At 40.8% G+C, this 25,482-nt stretch overlaps 2 protein-coding genes across 4 annotated transcripts in view; one reads left to right on the top strand and one right to left on the bottom strand.

Moving 5' to 3' along the window:
• The window catches only part of NT5DC1 (5'-nucleotidase domain containing 1), a 185,232-nt gene that overhangs the window by 48,258 nt on the left and 111,492 nt on the right, over window positions 1-25,482 (top strand). The gene's annotated exons all lie outside the window — the stretch shown is intronic.
• COL10A1 (collagen type X alpha 1 chain) overlaps window positions 1-25,482 on the bottom strand; it is a 45,706-nt gene that overhangs the window by 9,582 nt on the left and 10,642 nt on the right. Inside the window, exon 2 of the mRNA XM_075268092.1 lies at window positions 3,878-4,034. Coding sequence (XP_075124193.1) covers window positions 3,878-4,019 — 142 coding nt within the window. The 5' untranslated portion in view covers window positions 4,020-4,034. The remainder of the gene's footprint in view (window positions 1-3,877; window positions 4,035-25,482) is intronic.

Raw genomic sequence — 25,482 nt, 5'->3', positions numbered from 1 at the left:
AACAATTGTGTATTTGAACTGCAGGGGGGCGGAGTTGGGGAGTTATTATGAATGGTCTTTCTGGCAGTTCTCATCTAGCTGATGTCATTGAATGTGCAGGGAGCTCGGGGCGGAGTCGGCCGTATTGAGTAAGGACACACCTCCGGCTTCTGAGTGGTGCTCGCCTGCACATGTGCAGTAAAGACACAACGTCACATGCCGGCCGTCAGAACTATGGGTCTGGTTTGCACACGCTGATTGGTTATAGTGTCTGCTAGGGGGTGTGGCTTTGCACATTTAAACTCAGCATTCTCCCGCGCCCCCCTATGGCTAAACATCAATGCCATGGGGGAAACGGGAGTCATATCATAAGACGCTAATGTGATTTAGATAGTGGTCAGTTAATCTCCTGTGCACAACAAAAGCCTCTGATGATTCATGCTGACAGGGAGAGTGTTAGTATGTTGAAACGCCGCGTCAGGCTAAGTTTAAGATTATCTCGGCTATTGTTTTTAGCCCTAAAGCAGGCAAGGGGAATTGAGCTGTCTGAGCTGCATGTGATTTATCAGCAGCAGAGCAGCTTTATCAGCAGCAGAGCAGCTCTACCCGGATAACTACTTTAGCCTTAAATAGGTGTTACTATCCGGTTACTCTGTATACCAGCCTGCTAACAAGTCCTCTTTTGTAGGCATTCCATTGCACAGCAGAGAGCTTCAGTGTTTTAACAAAATGAATTATTAACTGTAGCTCCAGCTTATGGGAAGGAAAAATCTATAGCAGTGGAGTTATTTGCCAGCCAGTACTCTATAGATAACAAAGGCGGCTATAGCACACGTTTTTCCAGCCCTGCTCTTTAACCCATTATCCACAACAAAGATAAGAAGTGTAACACTAGTGGGGTAAATAAACGATTGTGGAGGACAGTGTGTCCCACTCCCCCACAGGCTTTATTGACTTAGGTCTCGTTCACACGGGGCAAGAAGGGGTGTATTTTGGCTCTGATTCCACGTCAGAATCCACCCCCTCACAATAGAGGTCTATGTAGACCGCTAGCTTACTTTTTTCCGTGAGTGGTATGTTCCCGCTCATAGAAAAAAGAAGCGAGCTGCCCTTTCTTCAGGCAGATTCCGGGGCTGATGCAGCCCCGGCGTCCGCCTTGCAGCAGCACCCTCTGGACTATGCCCTGACTGAATTAAGATAGTGAACCCTACTAGGGACAGGTCTGTAAAGCACTGCAGAATTTGTTAGCACTATAATCAAGATGAGTAAATAATAAATATATTAGTAACTCTAGGTTCAACACCGGCGTTCGCGGACCCCATAGACTATAATGGGGTCCGCCGGGTTTTTCACTGGTTTTTGCCCGAAAAGGGAGAAAAATGGGGAGAGAAAATCGCTGCTTGCAGAACTTTTCTCTCCGCACTTTTAAACTGGAATGGGGAACGTAATCCCCAAGTGGAGAGCAGGCACAGATATGTACATAGCCTTAGTGGCTGTTTCCAGCATTTGGAGAATTAATACAGAATAAAAATATTTCCACTAGAATCATTAAACTTTAAATTGTAGATATTAATAATGAATTGTGTTTCAGGAAACATTTTGTAAGCCAGTGCTCATAACTGGCAAAGTACCATATTTACATTGTAGAATATAATTATGTATATTATATTAATAATTATTAATAACAATTACCAATCTTGCCTAGTTTAGGATTAAGCATGTTAATATCTATTAAGGTGGAAGGAGTAGTAGGCTGCCAGACACCTTTTAATGCAATTTTACTTAAGTGAGCAGGAATTCTGTTGACTACAGTATCATATCCATAAAGAGCTTAAGGTAATGAGACTTAATGAGACTGTAGATTTTTTCTGTAGATTTTTTTAAAATAGATAAATAAAGCTTATTACAATATTTCATTGAGCATTTCTGCAGGTTGCATCTGTGAGATAGGAGCAAAATGCGATTAACATGAAAACTGAAAAGTCTTGTGGATTTATAAGTTAATAAGTAACCAACCAAAGCCAGAAGTGCAGACAAGCGGGTGCTTATATTAATAGTAGTCATAGTCAATTTTGGGTTGTGCTGAAGCTACTGCACAAGACATTTACTCAAGTTATTTTATCAAAGCACTTTACTAAATGAATGAAGGTATAAAACCTTGGTTTAACTGTTACAGAGAAAGTTTGCCTAGACCAGTGATGGCGAACCTTTTTGAGACCGAGTGCCTAAACTGCAACCCAAAACCAAATAAATTATCACGGAGTGCCAACACGGCAATTTAACCTTAAAACTCTGTGGGTCCACAATTGCGGTCCCACAAATTACAGTCATGTGACTGGGGCTTTACAGATCTTGTACTGAAAGGTAAAGGTCTCTGCATTCTGTACTTTTAAACAATTAATTTTCACTATTTACATCGCACAGGATCTGTTATATAGTTTACCGTGCAATGTTATTACATCCTGTACTAATTTCACGTCTGCTATAAAACAAATACTGTGTGATATACATAGTGAGGGGACCCCACACAGTACAATCTGCCCCTCAGTGGCCCCCCACACAGTACAATCTGGCCCACAGTGGCCCCCACACAGGATTATACCTGTATACTCCACAGTAGCCCCCTCCCACACAGCATGAACTGGTCCACAGTAGCCCCCTCCCACACAGCATGAACTGGTCCACAGTAGCCCCCTCCCACACAGCATGAACTGGTCCACAGTAGCCCCCTCCCACACAACATGAACTGGTCCACAGTAGCCCCCTCCCACACAACATGAACTGGTCCACAGTAGCCCCCTCCCACACAACATGAAATGGTCCACAATAGCCCCCTCCCACACAACATGAAATGGTCCACAGTAGCCCCCTCCCACAGAGCATGAAAGATCCACAGTAGCCCCCTCCTACACAACATGAAATGGTCCACAGTAGCCCCCTCCCACACAACATGAAATGGTCCACAGTAGCCCCCTCCCACACAGCATGAAATGGTCCAGAGTAGCCCCCTCCCACACAACATGAACTGGTCCACAGTAGCCCCCTCCCACAGAGCATGAAAGATCCACAGTAGCAGCATAAAATGGTCCACAGTAGCCCCCTACCCGCACAGCATGAAAGTCTACAGTAGCCCCCTCCCACACAACATGAAAGGTCCACAGTAGCCCCCTCCCATACAGCATAAAATGGTCCACAGTAGCCCCTTACCCACACAGCATGAAAGTCTACAGTAGCCCCCTCCTACACAACATGAAATGTCTACCGTTGCCCCCCTCCCCTGACAGTGCAAACAAACACAATATAGTTACCTGAAGAGCTGCCGGGTGTTCTCTCTTCTGTTCACTGCGCGCGCTGATGACTTACGTCATTACGCCCGCGCTTGTTCAGAGGTCACACTCTGTAGTCAGTGTAGGCCGCGTAGTACGCGTGGCCTACACTGAGCTACACTGACAGCTTTCAGCTGGATGCGCATTTGCACAACCAGCTGAAGGCAGCGATCGCTCACTAACGGGGAATCCTGCATCGGATTCGCCGTTAGTGAGCGATCAGGGCGACAGCACGCGTGCCAGCAGAGGGGGCTCTGCGTGCCCTCTCTGGCACGCGTGCCATAGGTTCGCCATCACTGGCCTAGACTATCTAGACCTTTCCACGTTTAATCTACCACATTTTACTACATATAAATTTTAGTAAACCTTTTAATATGTTGGAATCTGAAACCGCCAAATCTAAATTTTGCGACATAAAAAGTTGCATTTGAATATTTCTAAGCTTCCTGCACTTCCATATATATTTCAATATAAGCAACTCCACACAGATTTATTGTGAAGACCTGAGGAAGGTCCATCCATACATTGCATATTTAAATCTGAAAATCATTTTGATATGAAATATATCTTACCTTGACTTTTTGCATTAAACGGTAGGAAAGGTGGAGGTCCTTTTACACTGGATTGCTTTGGGTGTCTTTCAGGGAAAAAGCCAGATGGGTAGACAACATTTGGAAACAGCAAGAACAAGAAGATGTTTGTTTGTAAATTCATGTTGCCAGACTTGTTCTGCAGAGGAGAAAAAGTGTCACTTTCATTCCATTCACTGATACAAAGTAAATGTATCACAATTCCGAAACCATATTGACAAAAAACCAATATGTAGTTGCTGCATCTTAGAATCAGAAAGTGTGGCTTGCCTAATTCATTGCAAATGTATCTCTCGTGTTGTGAAAATGAAAAAAGTGTGACTACATGAACCATATAAAAAGTCTATTTCTGTGCTGAAACTCCGCATAAAGCAGACCAATAACCTGCTTGTTTTACATGCTCTGACTAAAAAAAACTGGTTATAAAAGAAAACATATAAAATGTAGCAAGCCATATAATATTACCCAAGTTTATATGCTGCTGTCTACTATTAGTTTGTAGAGACTATATTTAGAAGTGCCCTGCTTGTCCCAGTTTTTAAAAGATGCCACATTTTGATGTAAAAATATCCTTAGCAGTCTAGTAATGTTCACTTATTCAGTTATATTCCTATGCTGGTGGAAAGAGCAGTGCCCTTCACTACCCATTGCTAATGTTATTTATTTATACTTTTCTGCAAAAAAAAAAAAAAAAATTGTTCTAAAAAAGTCAAACCCCACCCTCCGAATGGAGCGCGCTAATTATTAAATGGAGGAATGTCTGGAGTCTCCAATTTCTGCCATTGTTGTGGTATTACTCATGTTTGATGTGAAATTGGTTCTCAACTCGTAATCAAAGTATATCAGCCAAAAAGAAATAAAAAATACTACTGCAATTTGTAAGAGGAATTCTTACAAAACACACTAACAATCATCTTCATCATGGTTTAGAAAGTGAGATTAATTTGATACAAATGTTCTAGTTTTCTTACATAGCTCACATTTCTAGAAATATTTCTTTACATCATGTCTTCACTCTATCTGAAACGGAATCTCTCAAAGACTGATCTACTGCTGTTTCCACCATCTTAGGGTAATTTAACATGGTTTTTTTTTTTGGTCTGAAACCTGAGGTGGAGGCTGCCTCAGGTTCCGGACCAAAAAAACGGGTAGCCGTGACTGAATGCACTGCACTGACACCCAGTCACGCACTCTGCTCTGGATTAGGCCCTCGCGAATCGGCCTGAAGAACGAGTATGTCCGTTCTTTTTTCCAGGAGCCGGAACAAACGGCTCCCAGAAAGAAGACCTGACCAGCTCCCATTGATTTCAATGGGAGTTGTCTTTTTGGTCAGAATTTTGAGACGAATAGAACCTCAAAATCCTGACCAAAAAAACCAGTGAAAACTTACCCTAATAGATGTGTCCGTGATATATCCATAGCTGTCTCCGGCTTTACTATAACTCCTAGGCAGCATGCCTGCTGCCTCGGGGTTGTGTTTGCCTCGGACCTTTCCTTCACCCTGTATATCCCATCACCTGCACACTCATGTCATCTTCACCTCAAAAACATCTCCAGAATCTGCCCTTTCCTTACCAGAGATACATTAAAGACACTTATTGTCTCTCTGATTCATTCTCGCTTTGACTACTGTAACTCCTTACTAATTGGTCTTCCCCTCACTAAACTCTCCCCTCTACAATCTATTCTGAATGCAGCGGCCAGGCTTATCTATCAGTCTAGACGCTACCGCGATGCCTCCGGTCTGTACAGTCACTACATTGGCTGCCTATTCATTACAGAATATAATATAATCACCCTCATCCGCAAGGCTATCCATAATGCTGCACCTCCCCACATTTCCTCCCTCATCTCTGTCGCCGACCCGTGCTCTCTATTCATTCAACGACCTAAGACTAACATCCTATATTATCAGATCCTCCCACACTCGTATACAAGACTTCTCCCGAGTTGCACCACTTCTCTGGAATACTCTACCCTGGACAATTAGATTAATTCCAGCTTTAAGTGAAAACTAAAGACACATCTTCCTATATATAATTTAAATAATATAATATATAATTTAAAAATAATTTGCTGTCACTCATCTTCCTGGAAATTGCCATTCAGCCAATCATACGGTGAGGCCGGTCACTATTGTTTCTAGCGATCCTCACTTTTTAAAATTCGCTCTTCTATTCTTAAGTCTTAAAAATAATTTCCTGTACGATATCCAGGAAAAGCTATTGAATTGGGTAATTTCAGCTCATGTTACGGTTATCTAAATGTGTATGAATATATTATTCCTACTGGATTCTTACTTAAAGTTATTTCAGAGATATCTTGACCACAGTATAGTAAATCTATTTAAAATAATATGCCTTTAACATGTAAATATCCGACCAGCACTACTAGGACACATCACTGGGTGGTCTTGTTTTATGGGAAAGTAAGAGCTCTCCTTTTCCTTGTGTGTGGGCCTTTTTTTCTATTTTTCTATTAGAACATGTACAAGTGAGGCCACCCGCAACAACATCCCTAAAAAAGCCCTTTGTATTGAATTAGCACGTTAATAACTTTATACAGCATAAGTGGATTTTACTCATCATTATTTATTTGTTACTAATTATATTTGTATATTTATTAAGTAGGGGTCCCTAGTACAGCTGGAAACCCTACAAAAAAAAAAACATAAATCACACTAATATTTAAGTTAACCAAAATGCTTTGCTTATATGCCGAGACTAGAAATAGACCAGACTTAAAAGTTTGCCTACCATTATTTTGTTAATCCACACTGACAAAAAAAGATACATGGGAAGAATATGCAAATCTGTCTCCCAAGATGTAAACAGGGAGACAGTGCCTCTGTTATGCTGCCCTCTATGGGAAGCACCCTGAACATCATGCCCGACTTTCCCAGAAGTCTTTACTGCATAATGCGGGGTTATAACCAAATCAATTTCTCAGCTACGGACGGCACTGTTTCTGTCTGGTTGGACTTCATCAGCGCAGCCTAGAGAGAACTGATTTCTCTCTAGGCTGCGCTGATGACGTCCAACCAGTTACATTGAGGGTATGGTCACACTGTGGAAAATGGATTCCACATGTGAACATGCTGCGCAGCTTGCCACGACAAAATGCCGTTGCAGTGCACCGGCATCCCGTCACGTCATGAATGAATGGGCCTAATTGGGAGGGAGTCTCGTGCCACGGGAAGAAGGGGCATGTCGCTTCTTTTTTCTGCTACTAGTTAGCGAGTCAATGAGAGCTCTTTTTGGCAGCAGGTTTTAAGGCAGATTCTGCATCAAGATCCACTGCCCAAAAACTGTGTGAACTAGCCCTAACATTACCTTGAGTACTCAAAAATGCTAAAACAGAGACAATACATTATCTGGCTTTCATCCATTAATAAGGTAAAAATATATAGTGCACACCCAATACAACTAAATTGGTTGTATAGATATCAAGTATATTTAGTTTAAGTAAGGGTAAACACATTGATACATATGAGGGCTGGCCGATTATGTCCTAAATCAAAAACATGATTAACGGGACATTTTACCTCGATTACGATTAATAGTGTTTAGGCAACATCCACTTTACAGTATGAGTGTGTGTTGGGCAAACCTTACAATTTTCGCCTGGCGGTTTCATTCAGACTGAATAAGACCAAACCAGAATTGCTATTATACATTGGGGTCTCTTCAAACCTCAGAGTATTATCTGCTGAGGCCCAGGGAAGTGAGGAAACATAAAAAAATAGTGTTACTCCCCTCTCCTGGACTCCGGCGCAACTCCTTGCTGTCTTCAGGTCTTCTGAATGACGTCATGTAGTGTTGTGGGCTGTTGCTGCAGAGTGTTACCTGTATTATACTACACCCCCACTATGTAGTTTCTGTACACATCTGTTGTAAATACTGTGGATGCTGATAAGGGATTAAAGGAGGGTCTGACAGTTCTGATGTGTATGTTTTAGTAAAATCTTTTATTCTACATAAAAATATAAAACAATGTTGTAGATTATTTTTCACCGAAATCTGCAAAGTTTTATTCCTCTGTTTTTCATCCTGGAAATGTTTGATCATATTGAAACCTGGTTATTACTAGGGTTGAGCCGCTCTTGAGATGTCAGGATCAATTTTGAAATCTGATTTCCGATAATTTTCCAGCCGATCCCGATTCTGATCGCGATTGTGAAATTTGCTCGATCGCCGATCGGAATCCGATGTTTTACGGTCTCGATCGCTCAACCCTGGTCAATGCTTTTCTATGGGAAAAGTCACTTTTAGGGTTGAGCTGATCTTGAGATAACCTCCGACCTTGATCCCGCTGGAAAGATTGGGATCTGAATTCCGATCATGAAATTTACTCGATCGTTGATCGGAATCTGATCTTTTCCGATCCCAATTGCTCAACCCTAGTTATTACCAAAAATTTTTATTTTAAGATATCATAAGTAGAGATTGAGCGAACACTGTTCGGATCAGCCGATCCGAACAGCACGCACCCATAGAAATGAATGGGAAGCACCTGTGACGCTGACTTTGCCGGCGGCCGACGTCACAGGTGCTTCCATTCATTTATGTGGGTGCGTGCTGTTCGGATCGGCTGATCCGAACAGTGTTCGCTCATCTCTAATCATAAGGAGTTATTGAGAGCATAGAAAATAAATGAAAAGGATTTTTTGAGACTTTGATATGGATGGCCTATACTCAGGAAACGTGTACTCCCAACAAATCTTTACCAGTCAGTGCCATGAATTTGTACTAACCGAGCTGTAATGCCAGGCACTGTGTCTGCTTGACATCCCTTTCGCCAGCTGATAAGTAGGGGTGCCGCGAGGTGGACTCTCATGTCATATTGATATCCTATCCAAAGTACAGGCAAGTCACAGAAAACCCTTTCATGTCCAAATAAATTCATGGGACAATGGTGAAAGAAATTTGTGCTACCAATGTACTGTTTTTGGAGAGAATTTGAGAGATTGATAATATATAATTCTACACTTAAAACATCATCAAAGGTAAAATGCAATTTGGTGAATTTGTCTCTGATTTTCTTTGCAGATCCCTCCCCGAAATCCTGAGACAATTCACAGTACAATGCATGTAGATGGAAGTTTTATAATCCACATATATTGTACACATACTGTATGTCCACATACATCCACATGTAATGTACATTCATTGCCAAATGATGTCTGCACAAATTTCAGGTCATACTTCGGATTGTCCATAGCAGGCATGTCAAACAAGCGACCCGCAGGCTGCATGCGGCCCTTTACAGGCATATCTGCGGCCCGCACAAAAGTCTCAAACTTTGTCTCTAAACTTTAGAGACAAAGTTTGAGACTTTTGTGCGGGCCGCAGATGTACAGGGAAAGTGAGCGGTGGATTGGGGCGGCCCTGCTGGACGCAGCGCTGCTCCAGCGGCCGCCCCTCATCCTTCGCAGAGAGCAGGTCTCCCTGCCTGCTCTCTGCCTGTTCCGCTCCGCCCCCTCCTCCCTCCACTCCACCCCCTCCTCCCCACACGGCGGGTGACAAGGCCATGTAATCAGGCCTGCACCCGACGTGTACCTGCGTCCTATGCGGTCTCACAAGACCACTGCGCAGGCTGAAGAGCAGAAGCAGGTAAGCTTCTGCAGAAGAAATTGTGATTTTTCAAGTATTTAACACTTATCCTACGGATAGGGGATAAATACTAGATTTATGATGATGGGGGGGTTGGGGTGCTGGGGAAGGGTTGGGGTTCTGGGGGAGGGGGGGCTTTTTGATGTCTGTCTGGCCCTTCCTTAGGCTTTTTTTTTCCCCACCCACCTTGTAATTCTTTCACTTGGGGGTTAATTGGAGCATTACAGTCTGTAGTGCTCCTATTAACCCCCAAGTGCAAGAATTGAAAGTGGGTGGGAAAAAACAGTCCACAGGCCCAAGGAAGGGCCAGACATCCAGAAGCCCCCCTTCCCCAGCACCCCAACCCTTCCCCAGCACTCCAACACAATAATGGTGTCTGCCAGCTTTAACTGAGGTGCCATTTTGTCGGCAATCGCAGGCACCCGGAGCAAGATTCGGGGCCTGCGTGCATTTTTATGGCAGCCGGGAGCCTTGTGAGGCTCCAGCCTGTCATTCTATATTTCTATTGTAGGCTACTCTATGTAGCCTGCAATAGAAATGCCGGATTGTTGCGATGCATGGTATTAGTGATCAGTCCCCTAGGCCCTAGCCATTAGCTGCTGTGTGCGGCCCTCGCAACAACCTCTTGTTACTCATGTGGCCCTCGGGGTACCCTGAGTTTGACATGCCTGGTCTATAGCATGGTGATTTTGTTGCAGATTTTCAAGGTTTGCAAAGGTGAAATCTGCAAGAAAAACCTACATGCAACAAATGAAGATTTTGCAACAGATTTTTTTGTGGGATTGTAGTCGATGTCCAGCAATGAGATCTGCAGCTGAGAATATCCTCTACACCCGGAGGATATTTGTTATTGCACACTTCAGACTCAAATTGATTTGGTATTACTTACCAAACTAATATAAATCTAGCCAATGTGTCTCACCTTATCTACCACAGTTAGAGTTACTTTGTGCATTGCTTCCTTGTAAATGCCTGTTTGACATTCTCAATCTGTTTTATACCACTTAACCTTGGAGTGGTTTTCTGGAATTCTTTCCTATAGCCATACTGACTTGGCTAAACTTTGTCAGCTGCCAAAGCTGCCTGTCGCTCCAGACTTGGCTTCATTCTGATGTCTGCTTGTTTCAGTTGGCTATAATCTTTTCCTTTTTGTGACTAAACTGCTTTGGCAGAATTTTTCCTTTTAGGCCTGTTTGGGTCCAGTGTTTCTTGCATGTAGCAGCCAGGTGATAATAATGGTAGGTACAGGAAACCAGAGATTTAAAAATGTACCCTGTTTGCAGTTTAGAAAATATGAAAGCAGACATTTCAAAAATGAGATGCCTTGTGTTAAACTGCAGATTGACAAATTGCCTGACGTTATTTAACGTGGCCTGTTTCCACTTAAAGATTAATAAAAGTAAGCAGTTGTTAAAATATTTTTAGATTTCTTCATAGCAACTTAACAATCATACCAAATGCCATACATTGATTGATTGCTGCTGAGTCCCTAAATAATTTAGCATTTTTTTAACCCCTTTACTCTGCAGACATTTTTTTTTATTCTCCTCCATCCAAATTCCATAATTTTTACATTCACAGAGCCATAGAAGGGCTTATATACAGCACCATTGCCTTGCCTAATGCTGTCACTAGTTTGAGTAATACCACGTTAAATGGGGCTGATCATCGCACATTGGTGTTACCGTGTGACATCGCAGCCGGTCCGCCGTATTGGGACTGCGACCTCAGTATATATGGCACCACTGTCATGTCCTACACAGTTACTACTCATAAATAAAATATATATTGCTTATTTGTGTGACTGTTTCAACCTCCAGTCACTGTCAATGGGATGGATCTTATAATAGATGTGCCCAGACAAATCAGTGGTCAGTAGCAAACACTGCCTTAATTTTAATAGAGGGTCTTGTCAGTGCTGTCCTTTTTGTTGTGTTTATCTAATCAGTCTGATCTTTTCTAATATATTAGCCACGGAACCACTATGTCAACTTACTATATTCTCTGCCATAAAGCTCTTGTGATTGCCCCTAAAATGCTTTGACAGCTCTTTACCTTGTTTTCTTGTTTACTGATCCTGGAGTTTGTTCAGACCACTTCCTATTTCTTTGGTTGCCTTGATACACTCCAATGATGTCTCCAGACCACACACACAAAATGGGCAGATGACATCAGAGTGGTGGGGTATATCCGAAGGCATGGTTAGACCATGATTTGCTTATTCGACGTGGGCATGGTTTTGGCTTTATACTAGCTGGTCAGTGGCGGCTATGTGATCAGATTCTTGCTTACACATGAGCAGGGTGGTAGTGTCACTAGCTGGCCGCTACCTCCTCAGCTCAGTTATGCTAGATCTTCTTAGTCCTTATGTAGAGATCCCTTGAGGAAATGCTAATACAGCATAGTAACACATTGGGATACAATCTCTAGTTAATAGGGTTTGGCAGCATATCTTTGGGTAGCAGGATTTTCTTTGAGAAGAAAGATCTTCAGCTCTTGGTACTCTAGTCCTTTAGCAGTAATCTCTAATCACAGACCGCTAGATAATATGCTAAATGGATCACCTGTTTTGTGAAGGGGTCTGAGACTTGTGAAATAGATGGTCCTCATTAGTGATCCATCATCAAGTGAAACTCTAGAGAAGAACACTATTAGTAGAACATTTGTACATATCCAAAATAGTATTGTATATCTCCATAGAGCGTTTGACACATAGCCATTAATACTTTATGCTTTTATCTGAGCTGGATTTTTATTAGGCATTTTTGCACAGGTACCGGGGTTCATATATCTAAGTGTCTAATATCACACACTGTGCTTTGGATCCTGTGCAGCTCTATACAGTTATTTAACTGTCACCTTTACAATTGATGACAATCTGTTACATTTAGTAAGATGCACATCTGATTCACCACGAGTTTTGGTTTTATCTAAATAGTTTTTAGGGATTCATAGATTTAACACTAAGTTTTAGTTGTTATTTTTTTTGTTCCTATTACTACGATTCTTGAACATCCAACCATCCAACATATCTATGTTTAGTTCTTTGTTTAAGGCTTGCATTGAAGACAAGCCTGGGAGCCTTCAATAGACTTCTGACTGACTAGGTAACAGATCAGCGTCTGCGGATTCTACCCAAAATGATGACAGTGCCGCCAGGAAAATGGCGCCTCTGTCATATTTGACTGAGGCATCAGTGCAGTTAATACAGGAACTGATCGCAAGCATTGCAACTTGGTCTCCGCTATGTAGCCACTGTTATAGTATACCAGGAAAGTGTTAAATTGGTACACGTTCAAAAGTTATGGCTCCTAGAAGGTTATGTGTAAATTAGCTCTTGTTCTCCAAGTGAACAGGAACCTATTATTTTATATGAGAAAAAGACAAAAGATTACCACCCACTTGGAGAATAAGAGCTAATTCACATATAACCTTCCAGGGACCATATATTTAGAATGGGTGACCCAATTTAAAAAAAAACAACCACCAAATCGTTTTGGGGTACAGCGGCAATCATGTAGCGTATGACATTAACCATTCTTGGTTACAGGTCCTCTTTAATACTGGAGAGGTTTTTTATTATAACCTAATGTGGAATAATATATACTTTAAATGTGTGAGTGTATAGGACTGAGCTACAATATCAGACACAGGTATTATCAAATAAAGAAATATACATATATATATATATATATATATATATATATATATATATATATATATATACATACTGTATAATGTGTAGTAAACAACACTGGGGTCAACGGTTCATGACATTGAAACTTGCCTCTACTGTCGTTTGAGAGAGAAGAGTCTCTATTTTGGGTTCTACTTATGTTATAGAGCTGACACTGGTTGAAAATACAGTCAGTATTTATATGCAGATGCAGCTGCTTCCAATAATGACTGTATTCTCAGCCAGTGATATCAGATCAGTGATGATACAGGTAGAACTGCAGCCTTAGTGATATATGAAAGATGACAATCTCTTCTTTCTCATGGCACCAAAACTGTTTGGCGTGACCCTTATGCAAAGAAACGACACCTATGTAATACAATGCATTATACTGCCTGCTATCTCCTGACAGGCAGTTTATTAGACAATGCCTTTGGAATGGCCTAATGTGATTATAAATAGGCAGCTTTAGAGACCTTTTATCTGCCCCTTGAATGCCATGTAAAGGCATTGGACCCCTGTAATCTTGTTTGATGCCTATAGGGGGAGCCTTCTCCCTCCAAAACCCCTTAGGAGTTAAACGCCCAGTATTAGCAGTTTGCCAATACCAGGTGTTAGGAGCAGGTGTCCAGCTGTACATAGAGACCCTGCATTATTAATAAAACCAAACTAATAATCACATAGAAACCGTTGTATGCCAGACTCTGTTTAAGCAAATATAATACAATGCAATTATGGCGATGAAAAAGCTTGCCAGTCCTTTTTGGTGATTTTGGTTTTTTTTTTGATCCAGGGTTATGACCACTACAGTGCACATCCACCAATGTTCTACATATACATACTATATATGTGTTGTGCCATAGTTCCTCCCTGAGTTTGTTTTCTAGGTTAGTCTTGCAGGGGTGTTGATAAAACTGGTAGTTGTTTTTCTGGAGTTCATGACAGCACGCAATCTTTTTCTTTCTTTCTTTCTTTCTTTTTTTTAATCAATATTTTCCATGTTTGGGATTTGTTGGAGGTTGACAAGATAGCCATATAATTTTCTTGAATTGGGTCCCTTCCTAATGTTCATTTTTTTTTTTTCTTTCAATACTTTCTTTTTCACTCAGGCTTCAACTTCCACTCAAATGTGGAGGGAGTGCATGGGTACGTCACACTGAGTTTCTTGCAGGCTGATTTTGGGAAGAATCCCCAGTGTGTTGGAGCAAAGTAGAAGTAGATTTTTGCAGCCTGCAAAAGAACCTCTGCCTGAACATACCCTAAGGCTGAGTTCACACATTTTTTGGTCAGGATCTTGAGGCCGAATTCGCTTCAAAATCCTGACCAATAAAGATGGTTCCCATTGAAATCAAGAGGAGCCAGTCAGTTCTTTTTTCCAGGAGTGAGATGCTCATTCTTCAGGCCGATTCGCCTCGTGATTCGGCCTGACAACACTCCCTCCTCCCGACTAGGCCCATTCATTGGACCTAATCCAGACCGGTGTGTGCTACTGGATGTCGATGCACTTCACCGGCATCAAGTCGCAGCTACTCGTTTTTTGGTCTGGAAACTGAGTCGGCCTCCTCCTCAGTTTCCGAACCAAAAAACCCCATGGAACCTGGCCTTAAGCATTCATCTCATCAGGTTTCCTGTACCGGATGTGTTGTCCTAGTGGCAGGGTTGCTGTCATGGGCTCCAAAAAAAAACTGTTCTGTTTTTTGTCAGTATGCAGATGAACTATTTGGAGGGACCTGGTTGAACTTGATGGATATGTTTTTATTCAACCGTATTAACAATGTAAAGTAGTAAGCGGCAACACCCTAATATGCATATTGATAAAACCGCATTGTCTCATCAAACGAGACGCTAATTGACAAGACCCTAACTCTGTCTGCGGGGCTGAGTTGATATGCTGGTTTCTGATCACAGACTCCCTTCAAATGGTAACTGTATTTTCTACAGACTTTGTCATGTAGCTTATCTGTACTACTGTTAATACTGATAAAGTCTTCATTCCTTCTTCCTGATAAACTGTTCACTCATTCGGAGTTCTCTGCTAGATCTGTCTTGAGAGACAAGACAGACTTCTCATGTAAGTCTATGTAGATAGGAGGGGAGAAGAGAAACCAAGTAAGAGGGAAGAGAGAGAGATAGACATTCAGCTGTTATTCATAGATTTACTTTCTCTTGCTGAACAGCTCCTACATGGTGGGCTTGCTAGAGATGTTTAGATGTTACAGCAGCCAGGAGCCTTCTAAAGGCAATGTTACTGTTGAGGCCACACAATACTTAGTAATACTGTTTCTCCATTGAAACGAATGGGGAAATTGCAATACCACTTACAGCTGCCATATACTTTAATGGTGTTTTTCAAGTGTGATCACTGAAGGGGCCGCAATGTTCCGTACCCAAACTTCAAACAGCTGATCGGTGAGGTGCTGAGAGTCCTACCCCCACATTCTATGTTGCCCTCTGTGTAAGGACTCTACATACAATAGACCAGATCTCTGCTTCCTGGAACACTGATTATTACATGGTATTGGAATATTGAGCTTCGTGTCAGTCAGAGCTTAACTTTTTGGTTTTGGATGAGGGTTTTCTTTAAAATATATCAATAATAAATTTCCATTACCTCTGCAGCTGTGTAAAGAAAACACATCCTTCTGGAGGAAGAAAAATGTTTCCATTCACCTAATAACCAGAGAATGCAAAGCAACATACAGTATTCACTTCTTAAATCTCATTTATATATTACATCCAACAGAATCCCGTGGATTCTTTTCATCAGAAAATGCTTATTTGTATTTAGATTTTTCAGTCTCATCCACATTTTTTCAGAAAATAAATGCATTTGCCAATTTACATCACATTGCAAATCACAAAACTATTTATGTTAATAAAAGGTTTATTGTTGCCCTATATCAAATTATGCGTAGATGTAAATGTTATCCTGAACCTCCTTTTTGCAACATTTGTTTGCACTGTTACATATAAGGCTACGTTCACATTTGTGTCAGTCTCCTTACCCTTCGTTCACATCTGCGTTTGGTAATCTGTTCGGGGGAGCCCGCATGGAATACCAAACGCAATTGCAAGCGGTATGCAGTAAAACCACACAGACCCCATAGACTATAATGGGGTCTGTGTGCTTGCCGTGTGCTGTCCGCATGGATCATGCAGACAGGAAAGTAGATTGTGAAGTATTTTCCTGTCCGCATGTTCTTTGCAAAGATCTGAGGGCAAGCACATGGTCCCCATTATAGTCTATGGGGATCCGTGTGCTTTTACTGCACACCGCTTGCAATTGCGTTTGGTATTCCGTTCGGGGGAATCCTCGCGTAGACTCCTCCAGGCAGAATACCAATGCAGATGTGAGCCAACCCTTGTTGCAGAGTCCACCTGAAATGGGTAGATGAAAAAATTCCTGCATGCACAGCTTTTTTGGCTATTGCTTTCAGTTTAAAACTGGTCCTATGGACCAGAACATTGGACAGCTGACGCTAGTGTAAACCTAAGGCCAGGGCTACACTGTGACTTTTTGTAGCACTAATTGATTTTTAACTATTGAGCTAGAGCTGTAGTCCAAATGAACGCATTGAGCTGTATATATGGGCTATAGCTGACAATCGATAATTGAAATCAATGAGTCGCAGCGTACTCCTGGCCTAAAGCCTTTTTCAAATAGAGAAAATTGAATTAGGTCCAAAATTTCAGATTCCATCCAAAACTCTTTTGATTAATTTCAGATAAATAGCTGAAAATGGCAGCCGATGCTTTGCTTATCAGGAGAAGTCAGGAAAGTAGTAGGAGCCCATACCCTCAGGTGCAAGGCTTTGCCATTATGCATTATAGGCAGCCATTAGCCAGTCACAAGGCTATAGGTGTGAGAGGTCAGTGAGCCAGTATAAAAGCCCAGCCATGGATGCTGCAATGTGAGGGTAGAAATTACAGAGAGCACATCAGATTTCTGACTAGCAAAGAGTTAAAATCTGCTGCTATCAGATTTTATGAGGCAAGTTATCAATGCATTTTTACACCGCCATTTATTTACACTATAGTGTTTTGTTACATTTATTGCCACCAACAGCTGTCACAATGAAGTATTGTTTTACATCAAACTTGTATATATACAAATTCGCCCACTTCAGTCTGTACTCAAGTGACTTTTTTTTTTTTAATTTAAAAATGAAAACTCTGCTGATGGTGTAGCATACTACCAGCTGAATGACTTGGCTTCCGTTGGGTCATCTTCTATGGCATCCCAGATGGGAACCTTAATCAGAGCCACTGTTGGTGTGCGGGAGATGGTTAATAGATAATTTGATATTGCCAAAATTCCTCACCCTGCTATAAAAAGCTCAGTCTCCGAGGCTTACCCTCTACTGCCTTACCCTCTCAGGCCTCTAGAGAAATAAGTGGCTTTTGTGTTTCAGTTCTCGTATTAGATGGTCTTCTTCCTACACAGGATAACTTTAGTAACATATCTCCTCCCGCTGAATTTTCTCCTATCCTTTTAGTTGTGTTTAAGAAGAGAAATCCACTCTGAGATCAAACCTGGTTTGATTTAATCTTCCATAACGCATGTCCCTTTTTCCAAACAATTGGGAACATATATCTGAAATGTATATCTGACTCTTATCACAACCACTCCTTTCTTTCCCCCAACATATATTACATCTTGGGTCAACAAAAGCCATAAAAAACAACATTTTTCATTGATGTTTACTATGATAAAATATTAAGCTGCAGCATTTTGGATGTACTCTGCTGCATCTGTACATACGATTGAGTCACCAATTCCCTTTACATGTTGGCATTGTTTCTCCGCCAAGCATCGCCAACATATACCTACCTATGTCTGATAGTGCTTCTGCATGTGAGACCCCCACCAATCTGATATTAATGGCCTATATCCTAGAGACAGGTCATCAAAGGTTTTGCCTGGGCCCATTTATTTAAATCCTCGGTCTGACAGTGTTTTTTCTGCATCAGACTAGCATTTATACCTCATTCCAAATAAATTTAATTTAAAAACAGTTTTCTAACCTTTACATGATGGAACAATATTTTACTCTGCAAATGAACAAGTATGGAAAGCATTATCTTTATGGAAATGTTTCAGCCATGGTTCCGTGAGGATTTTTATATGTATCACTCTAATCCTAATAAATAGATCTGCCATTGTTGACAGTGGAGGTGATCCAAATTGACTGAATCTGAATCGAAAAGAATTTTGAACAGTGGTCCTCTCATTTTTCACACTTGCATATTTTGGTCAGCATTTTGCATTAATACAATGGTCCCTGAAGTTACAATATTAATTGTACTGCCTAGAGCTTTCTGAATTCTTGCCTATTTAACAGACAGCAATTTTGGCAATAAAAATTGTTGACTGGCCCACTTAGAAAACCAAGATAATAGAGATGAGTGAACCAGTTTGTAACTAACCACATTCATTCCAAATCTTTCAAAAGTTTCTAGTTCTCTTTAGATCCCAGAGTATAATATATAGAGGACCGGGGAGATGTAACATACAGAATTCTGAGTGTCCTTTTTCAGCCTCCCTGATGATGTCATGGGCCATGGGGGAACAAAGAGGTCCAATAACAAGCCCCAGCAAACCTCCAGAACCCATGACATCACCCAGGAGGTAGGAAGAGAACGAGGGAGCGTTGAATGACATATGGGGGCCTAGGAGAGATGAAGGAAGGTGAGTATAAGAGTTATTATGTTTCCACACCTCCACTGGACATCTACTTATTTAACTCTGGGTACTGAAGATACCTAAAAATATATTAAAGAGGACCTTTCATCAGATTGGGCACAGGCAGTTCTATATACTGCTGGAAAGCTGACAGTGCACTGAATTCAGCGCACTGTCGGCTTTCCTGATTTGTGCCCCGGGTAAAGCGCTATCGGTCCCGATACCGTAGCGCTTTACAGTCAGAAGGGTGTTTCTGACACTTAGCCAGGGACGCCCTTCTGCCCAGCAGCGCTTATCGCGCTGTACAGTGTGAGCGGGGAGGAACGCCCCCTCCTTATAATACTCGTCTATGGACGAGTACTGTGAGCAGAGGTTTCCAGCAGTATATAGAACTGCCTGTGCCCCGGACCATGAAAGGTCCTCTTTAATAGCACTTCTGGTTTGGTTTCAACCTAAATTCAGATGACCCTCGCAAATATACAGGAAATAAATCTCATAAGGTTCACTCATATCTACATGAGAAAAAAGGAGCAGAAAATGGGGTCTCTAAACCAGAAAGTGGTGTAAAGAGAAAACTTGCAAACCTCCTCGACTTTGCAACTTTTTAATCACTATTTTGTACTAAGAATTTTTGCAATTGGCGTTTTTATGCCATGCTCGCCACTTTCATAAAAGGAGTTGTGTGAGAAGAGCCATTGGCCCAATCAGATTTATTGTTATTTATACCACGTCTCTGTTGGAAATGACGCCTGAAATTTATACCAGCTGCAAATGCCACATCTTAAACCAGGCACAAACTTTATTGGCACAGGGAATATCAAGACCAACGTACAAATCGCCTGCTTTGATAAATTCCCTGGATCTGCAGAGGAGCACAAAAGCAAAAACTCTCCATCCCCATCTTTTTCTATCCATTAATTTGTTACTACTAGAATGAATCTTGAAGTTGAAAATTCCTTCTTCCTAACGCTAAAATAATGTCTGTATATGTTATGTTCTTACACTGTACTAGTAAATTTTATTATTATTTTCACATTTTATCTAATAAGGACTTCTCACCACTTCCACCAAATAAAGGTTACTATCATCTGTTAATAAGTGGCTGCTCCACTGATTTCAGCAGAGTTGGAATTTTCTCTCTAGCCTCCACCATTCCTGAGTAACAAATGCCGTTCATTTTGGTGCCTTATGTTCTATTTAAAGGGATTCTATCACTGTAAAAAGTGCTTTTGAATTAAACTTATGGCTGAATACCCGTTAAAAAAGGCTATTCTACTACTACCTTTACTTCTTCTGTTGTCTCTGCTGTTTCTTTTTAAACCACATTATTTCTTTATGCTAATTAATCCCACAGAGCACCCTGGGCATTCCCCAAGGCCTCCAAGCACCTCCCACGTCATACCTTTAATAACGCCCCTCCACTCTGTGTGCTCCGTCTGCCCTCTTCCTCCCCAGATACTCTTCCTCTTCTATCTGCCTACCTCCTCAGTTCTCCAGAGAACTACACCAAAATGGCCACTCAGACATGCCCAGTACTGTCCAAGCAACCATTTTGGTGTAGTTCTCTGCAGAACTGAGCATACTGCTTGGTTCTCCAGAGAACTATACCAAAGTAGCCGCTTGGACAGTACTCGGCATGTCCGAGCCGCCATTTTGGTTTAGTTTTCTGGAGAACTGAGCTTTGAACTGAGGAGGCTAGCAGACGGAGGAGGAGTATCCAGGGAGGAGGAGCGCAGATGGAGCACAAGCAGTGGAGGGGCGGTATTAAAGGTATGACGTGGGGGGGTGCTCGGAGGCCTTGTGGAACGCACAGGGTGCTCTGTGGGGTTAAATAGCATAAAGAAATAAAGCGGTTTAAGAAGAAACGGCAGGGTTAATAGAAAAAGTAAAGGTAGTAGTAGAACAGCCTTTTTAAAGGCGATTCAGATGTGTTTAGCTCAAAAGCAGTTTTTCCAATGATGGAATCCCTTTAAGCTCTGTAGTATCAGTAGGGTGGTGTCAGGCAGGGGGCGTGATTCAGAGCTCCAATCAGAGGCAGTCAGTGTCAGAGCTCAGACTCACACCCTCTTGTCTGCTGCTGCCTGACACCGCTCTCCTGACAGTACAGAGCCTAAATAACAGATCTGCTAGTAAAATGAACAGCATTAATTGCTCAGGAATAGAGATGAGCGAGTACTATTCGAAACTACCCCCCCCCCCCCCCCCACACACACACACACACACACACACCGCTCACTTTACTAGCTTTGGCAATGCCAAATACCTATTCGGACGTGCCAATAAAGCATTTTTGATTTGATTTGAATAGCACGCTCCCATAGGAATGAATGGTAGCAGACGGCGCGCAGGGGGTTGAGCGGCAGAAAGCCGACCCCGGCTGCGTCGATTCATTCCTATGGGAGCGTGCTATTTGAAACGGTAGTAGAATAGTACTCGCTCATCTCTACGCAGAGGGTTGGCTATTAAATGATACAAAGAGCTGGAGTTATTGGAAGTGGTGAATGATCCTTTTTAAATATTCTTTTGACCCATTCCATTAAAGACCAGTAAATTGCAAGTTTTTTTTCCATATTTAAACCTATTTGTTAACTTCCTTTCTTGTTAAACTAAATTAGAATAATGATGAAAATATAATTATATATGAAAGATTGATAGATTAAATAGCCAGGCGTAGATTAAACCCACAAGAACAAGTAACCACTGTACCAGACCTCCTCCCAAATGGAATTGTATTTTCCAAATGTTAGGAATAACATTTCTGTTGCCAGCCCTTCAGTACATTTTAAAAAGAATTCTGACTATTCCTTTATAATAAGACATTATGCTAATATAAATATTATGCTACTTATACTAATATTAATATTTCGTATAATAATTTTTTGAGTCTGCTAACCTTAGTCTATGATATGTGGATTTCTACAGCAGAAATGTATATATAAAGAAAGAGTTTATCTGCTGATAAATCGTGTGAATTTATGGATTGTAACTCGGTGGTGGTAATAGATACCCATAAAAATACCATCATTAATTTGACCTTAAATAGGTTGTGTAGGAAATATCTAATCGGTGTGTGCTGGTAGGCAGCCACTGCATGGATCAGCTTTATGGGGCCACAAATGTTGGCTCTTGTCTGTGAAGTCATTTACTGATGTTCATTTTATTTACCTCGTTTTTTGATTACTGTCTGAAATCTATACAAAGCTTCTCACTTTGGATGGGGACTTCTGTATAATGTAGGGAAGCTGGGGGTGGATCCAGTTCAAACAGTTATATCCTGGGTACTTCATAACATACAGCCCATCCACCTCAATTCTAGTTACAAACAGTGTACAGGTTTTAGCTCCATTTATCAAGCTGAGTTACATTTTACATACCGTATATACTCGAGTATAAGCTGCATTTTTAAGCACAGTTTTTGTGCTGAAAAAGCCCCCCTCGGCTTATACTCAAGTCAAGCAAAAAAAAAAAAAAAAAAAAAAAAAAAATATATATATATATATATATATATATATATATATATATATATATATATATATTTATTTATTTTTGGGTGTGGGGGGGGGGGGGAAGGGGGGGTCTAGCCGCAATAGTAATGTATAGAATCTCCCATTGAATATTGAAAAAAAAAAAAGCTTTAAAAAATATAATAAAATAAATAAAAGTTCTAAATCACTCCTTTCCCTAGAATACATATAAAAGTAGAAAATTACTGTGAAACACATTAGGTATCCCTGTGTCTGAAAGTGCCTGGTCTACTGAATATAGGGTATCTGCAGTGCTCCTGTTCTGTCGGGAAGGGGTTAATAGGAGCACTGCAGATACCCCATATTCAGCCAGGCTGAATTCCACGTGGGGGGGGGAAACAGTCCTCAAGCTCAGGGAAGGGGCAGACAGACAACCAAAATACCCCCTCCCCTTTCCCAGCACCCAGCAACTACTGCACCCAAAAACCATTTTAATTTTTGACATTTTCCAGTAGCTGCTACATTTCTTCCCTAGGCTTATACTCGAGTCAATAAGTTTTCCCAGTTTTTTGTGGTAAAATTAGGGGGGGTCGGCTTATACTCGAGTATATATACGGTATTAATCTATGGAGATGTGAGGGATAGAAGAAGGCTTCTGAAAAACCCACGACATTCTGCTGCTATGGTCTGCTATTTTGTGATTGATGGGAGCTCTCTTAATACTTCTATGCTAGAGATAAGATGCAATAAATCAGTTAATTTCCACCTTATCCCCTCTCCCATTTCTGTAGAGTTCTGTGTGTAAGCTTGGATACACCAACTGACTCTATGCAAACAAACAGGTAGATAAAGGGGGCGAGAGGAGCCTAATAAGTGGAAAAGGAAACCGGTTTCCTTAATAAAATATATTGCAAATGTTTTTATATTCATCTTTACTATTCATTTATGAAAAGTTATTTATGACCGGAGATTCTCTTTAACTTTGGATCTCCACAAACTAAATTTAATCATGGTGTAATAATCTATGCAATGCCTGCTACCTGGTGCTTTATTGTGAACAGGTGGCATATAATGGAAAGGATTGGTATTTACCTTTTGAATAGCCTGAATTTGGAAAGAAGGTAGAAGAAGCATTCCCCTGTTTCATGGCTTGACTATGTAACACCACACAAGGTTATTTGATGGTGGAAGGTTTATCCGGTGTATAGCCCATTCCATAGGTATTCAATTAAAATAAGAGTTACTGGTATTGCTCTTAAATTACTAAAAACATTCCACAACATGTGACATAATGTTGAGTTTTGAGTTCAAGAACAAATGCCATGTAGCATTGACGTGCCAAGATAATGTCAAATTGGAAGGAGTGACATAAGGACTGTGTACTGTAAACCCATAATAACAACAAATTTTTTACTTTGCGAGATGCAAGTCCAGTGTTTAAAGCAGTAGAGGTATCTCTCCAATAGAACTATCTGATTTATTTTGTCAGGAGCAGATCGCCATGTCGTTTTCTTTTATTGTATATTCAATGTATGCATCATTCTTTCAGTTGTGTATTTTGATGTTTTTATTTTTAATAATTTAATTGTAATTATTTGTTTTACTGTTTGTTCTGTGTACAACTTAAGTCTGCATTGTCATCTGCCATCATATGTCTGTACACATATGAAGGAGAATGTTGTTTGTGGGCCACTAGAAACCACAACACCCAGATTAGAGGCTAAAAGAACCACCAGACATTTTCAACTTTGTAACTATGGTAAAAACTGAAAAATAAAGTATGAGCCTGTCCTCAGTACTGATTCCCAGTTCACACATAAAAATTGACTTCTGTCTCAAATTCTTATTCCATTTTCACCCCTCTGGCCTCCCTCAGCAGAAAGCTAAAGCAAAGGCTGAATCAACTCCATTTGAGGCAGAATCCACCTCAAAATCATTGTGAAATTCCACTATGTGAACTTATCCTTATAGAAACAAAAAATAATATACAACTTAAACATGAATCAATTTGAAAAATTGAAGTTAAAATCCATAGGGTAGTGGATAAATACCTGATGAGTGGAAGTTGGTGTGGGAGCATCGGAGATTGCCAAGCGCTTTACTTCAGCTATCTCGGGCACTGCATACCACCTCACACGCCTATATTCAGTCAGGCTGAATATGTAATAGGGAGAACCAGATCCCTATCAATCCGGTATTTATCTTATAGGATTTATCTTTATCCTATTTATTCCTCACCAATTTCTTCAAGCCAGTGATCCCAAGGTGTTGGCTTTCGTGCTTTTCATCGGAGAATCTGGTGTTCAATATCACTTTCAGTAGGAATGCATCTCAGCTTGAGTAACTCTTGCCAAGATCATTTTACAGACAAGAAATATGCATCTGGCACAGGTTTCCAGAATTTTGAGACAAGCTTGTACAAATGTCATATTTCTTTTCTTAACATGACAACAGTGGAACCTGATATTTGACATATGCAAAAGAAAAATAAAGGATTCATTTTTCAAGTTTCTGGTTGCTGGTTCACTTGATTTTTCTATGCTAAGGCCTCTCAAAGTGAAACGCACAATGTGGATATAAAGTATTTGTTGTTTAATCGTTTCCATTTGTTCTGTTTACACGCATAAATTGGGTATTAGAATTTCAAAGATAGAGACTGAAGAATGAAGTCAAACTTATGCCCATTTCAAATGAAACCATTTGGTGATATGGATTTCACCTCTGTAATAACTTTGTTCTGGGTTTTTTTTTAATATGTCCTTGAAATCGCTTGAAAATAACAAAACTAGAATGAAATTAACAAGCCGATCTTAATTCCTTCCAAACCAAATAAGATTTTCATTTGTCATCAAAGCATGACAAACTTGGAATGACCAGTGATTGTAAACCACAGTTCTCAAATAGATGTGTTCGTTATTTTCGTATTTAGGTTTTTCTCACATGATCGCCCCAGGGATATGGGCAAATATACATTTTTGATTAATTAGGTTATTTAGAAAGTAGAGTGTGTAGATTAGTGTAGGGATTTCCATTTATCTCAGACAACCCCTTTAATTCCTCTTCATTTTCTGCCGTATGAAACTGCAACTTTTAGCCAAACTGGGAAACGTAGTTCCATGTTATACTAACATGTATGGCAGTAGATTAAAAGG

Source organism: Leptodactylus fuscus, chromosome 3 (genome assembly GCF_031893055.1).
Source record: "Leptodactylus fuscus isolate aLepFus1 chromosome 3, aLepFus1.hap2, whole genome shotgun sequence".
NCBI classification, from domain to species: domain Eukaryota; kingdom Metazoa; phylum Chordata; class Amphibia; order Anura; family Leptodactylidae; genus Leptodactylus; species Leptodactylus fuscus.
The sequence above is the reverse complement of the archived record's forward strand: the minus strand, read 5'-3'. Positions and strand labels throughout refer to the sequence as shown.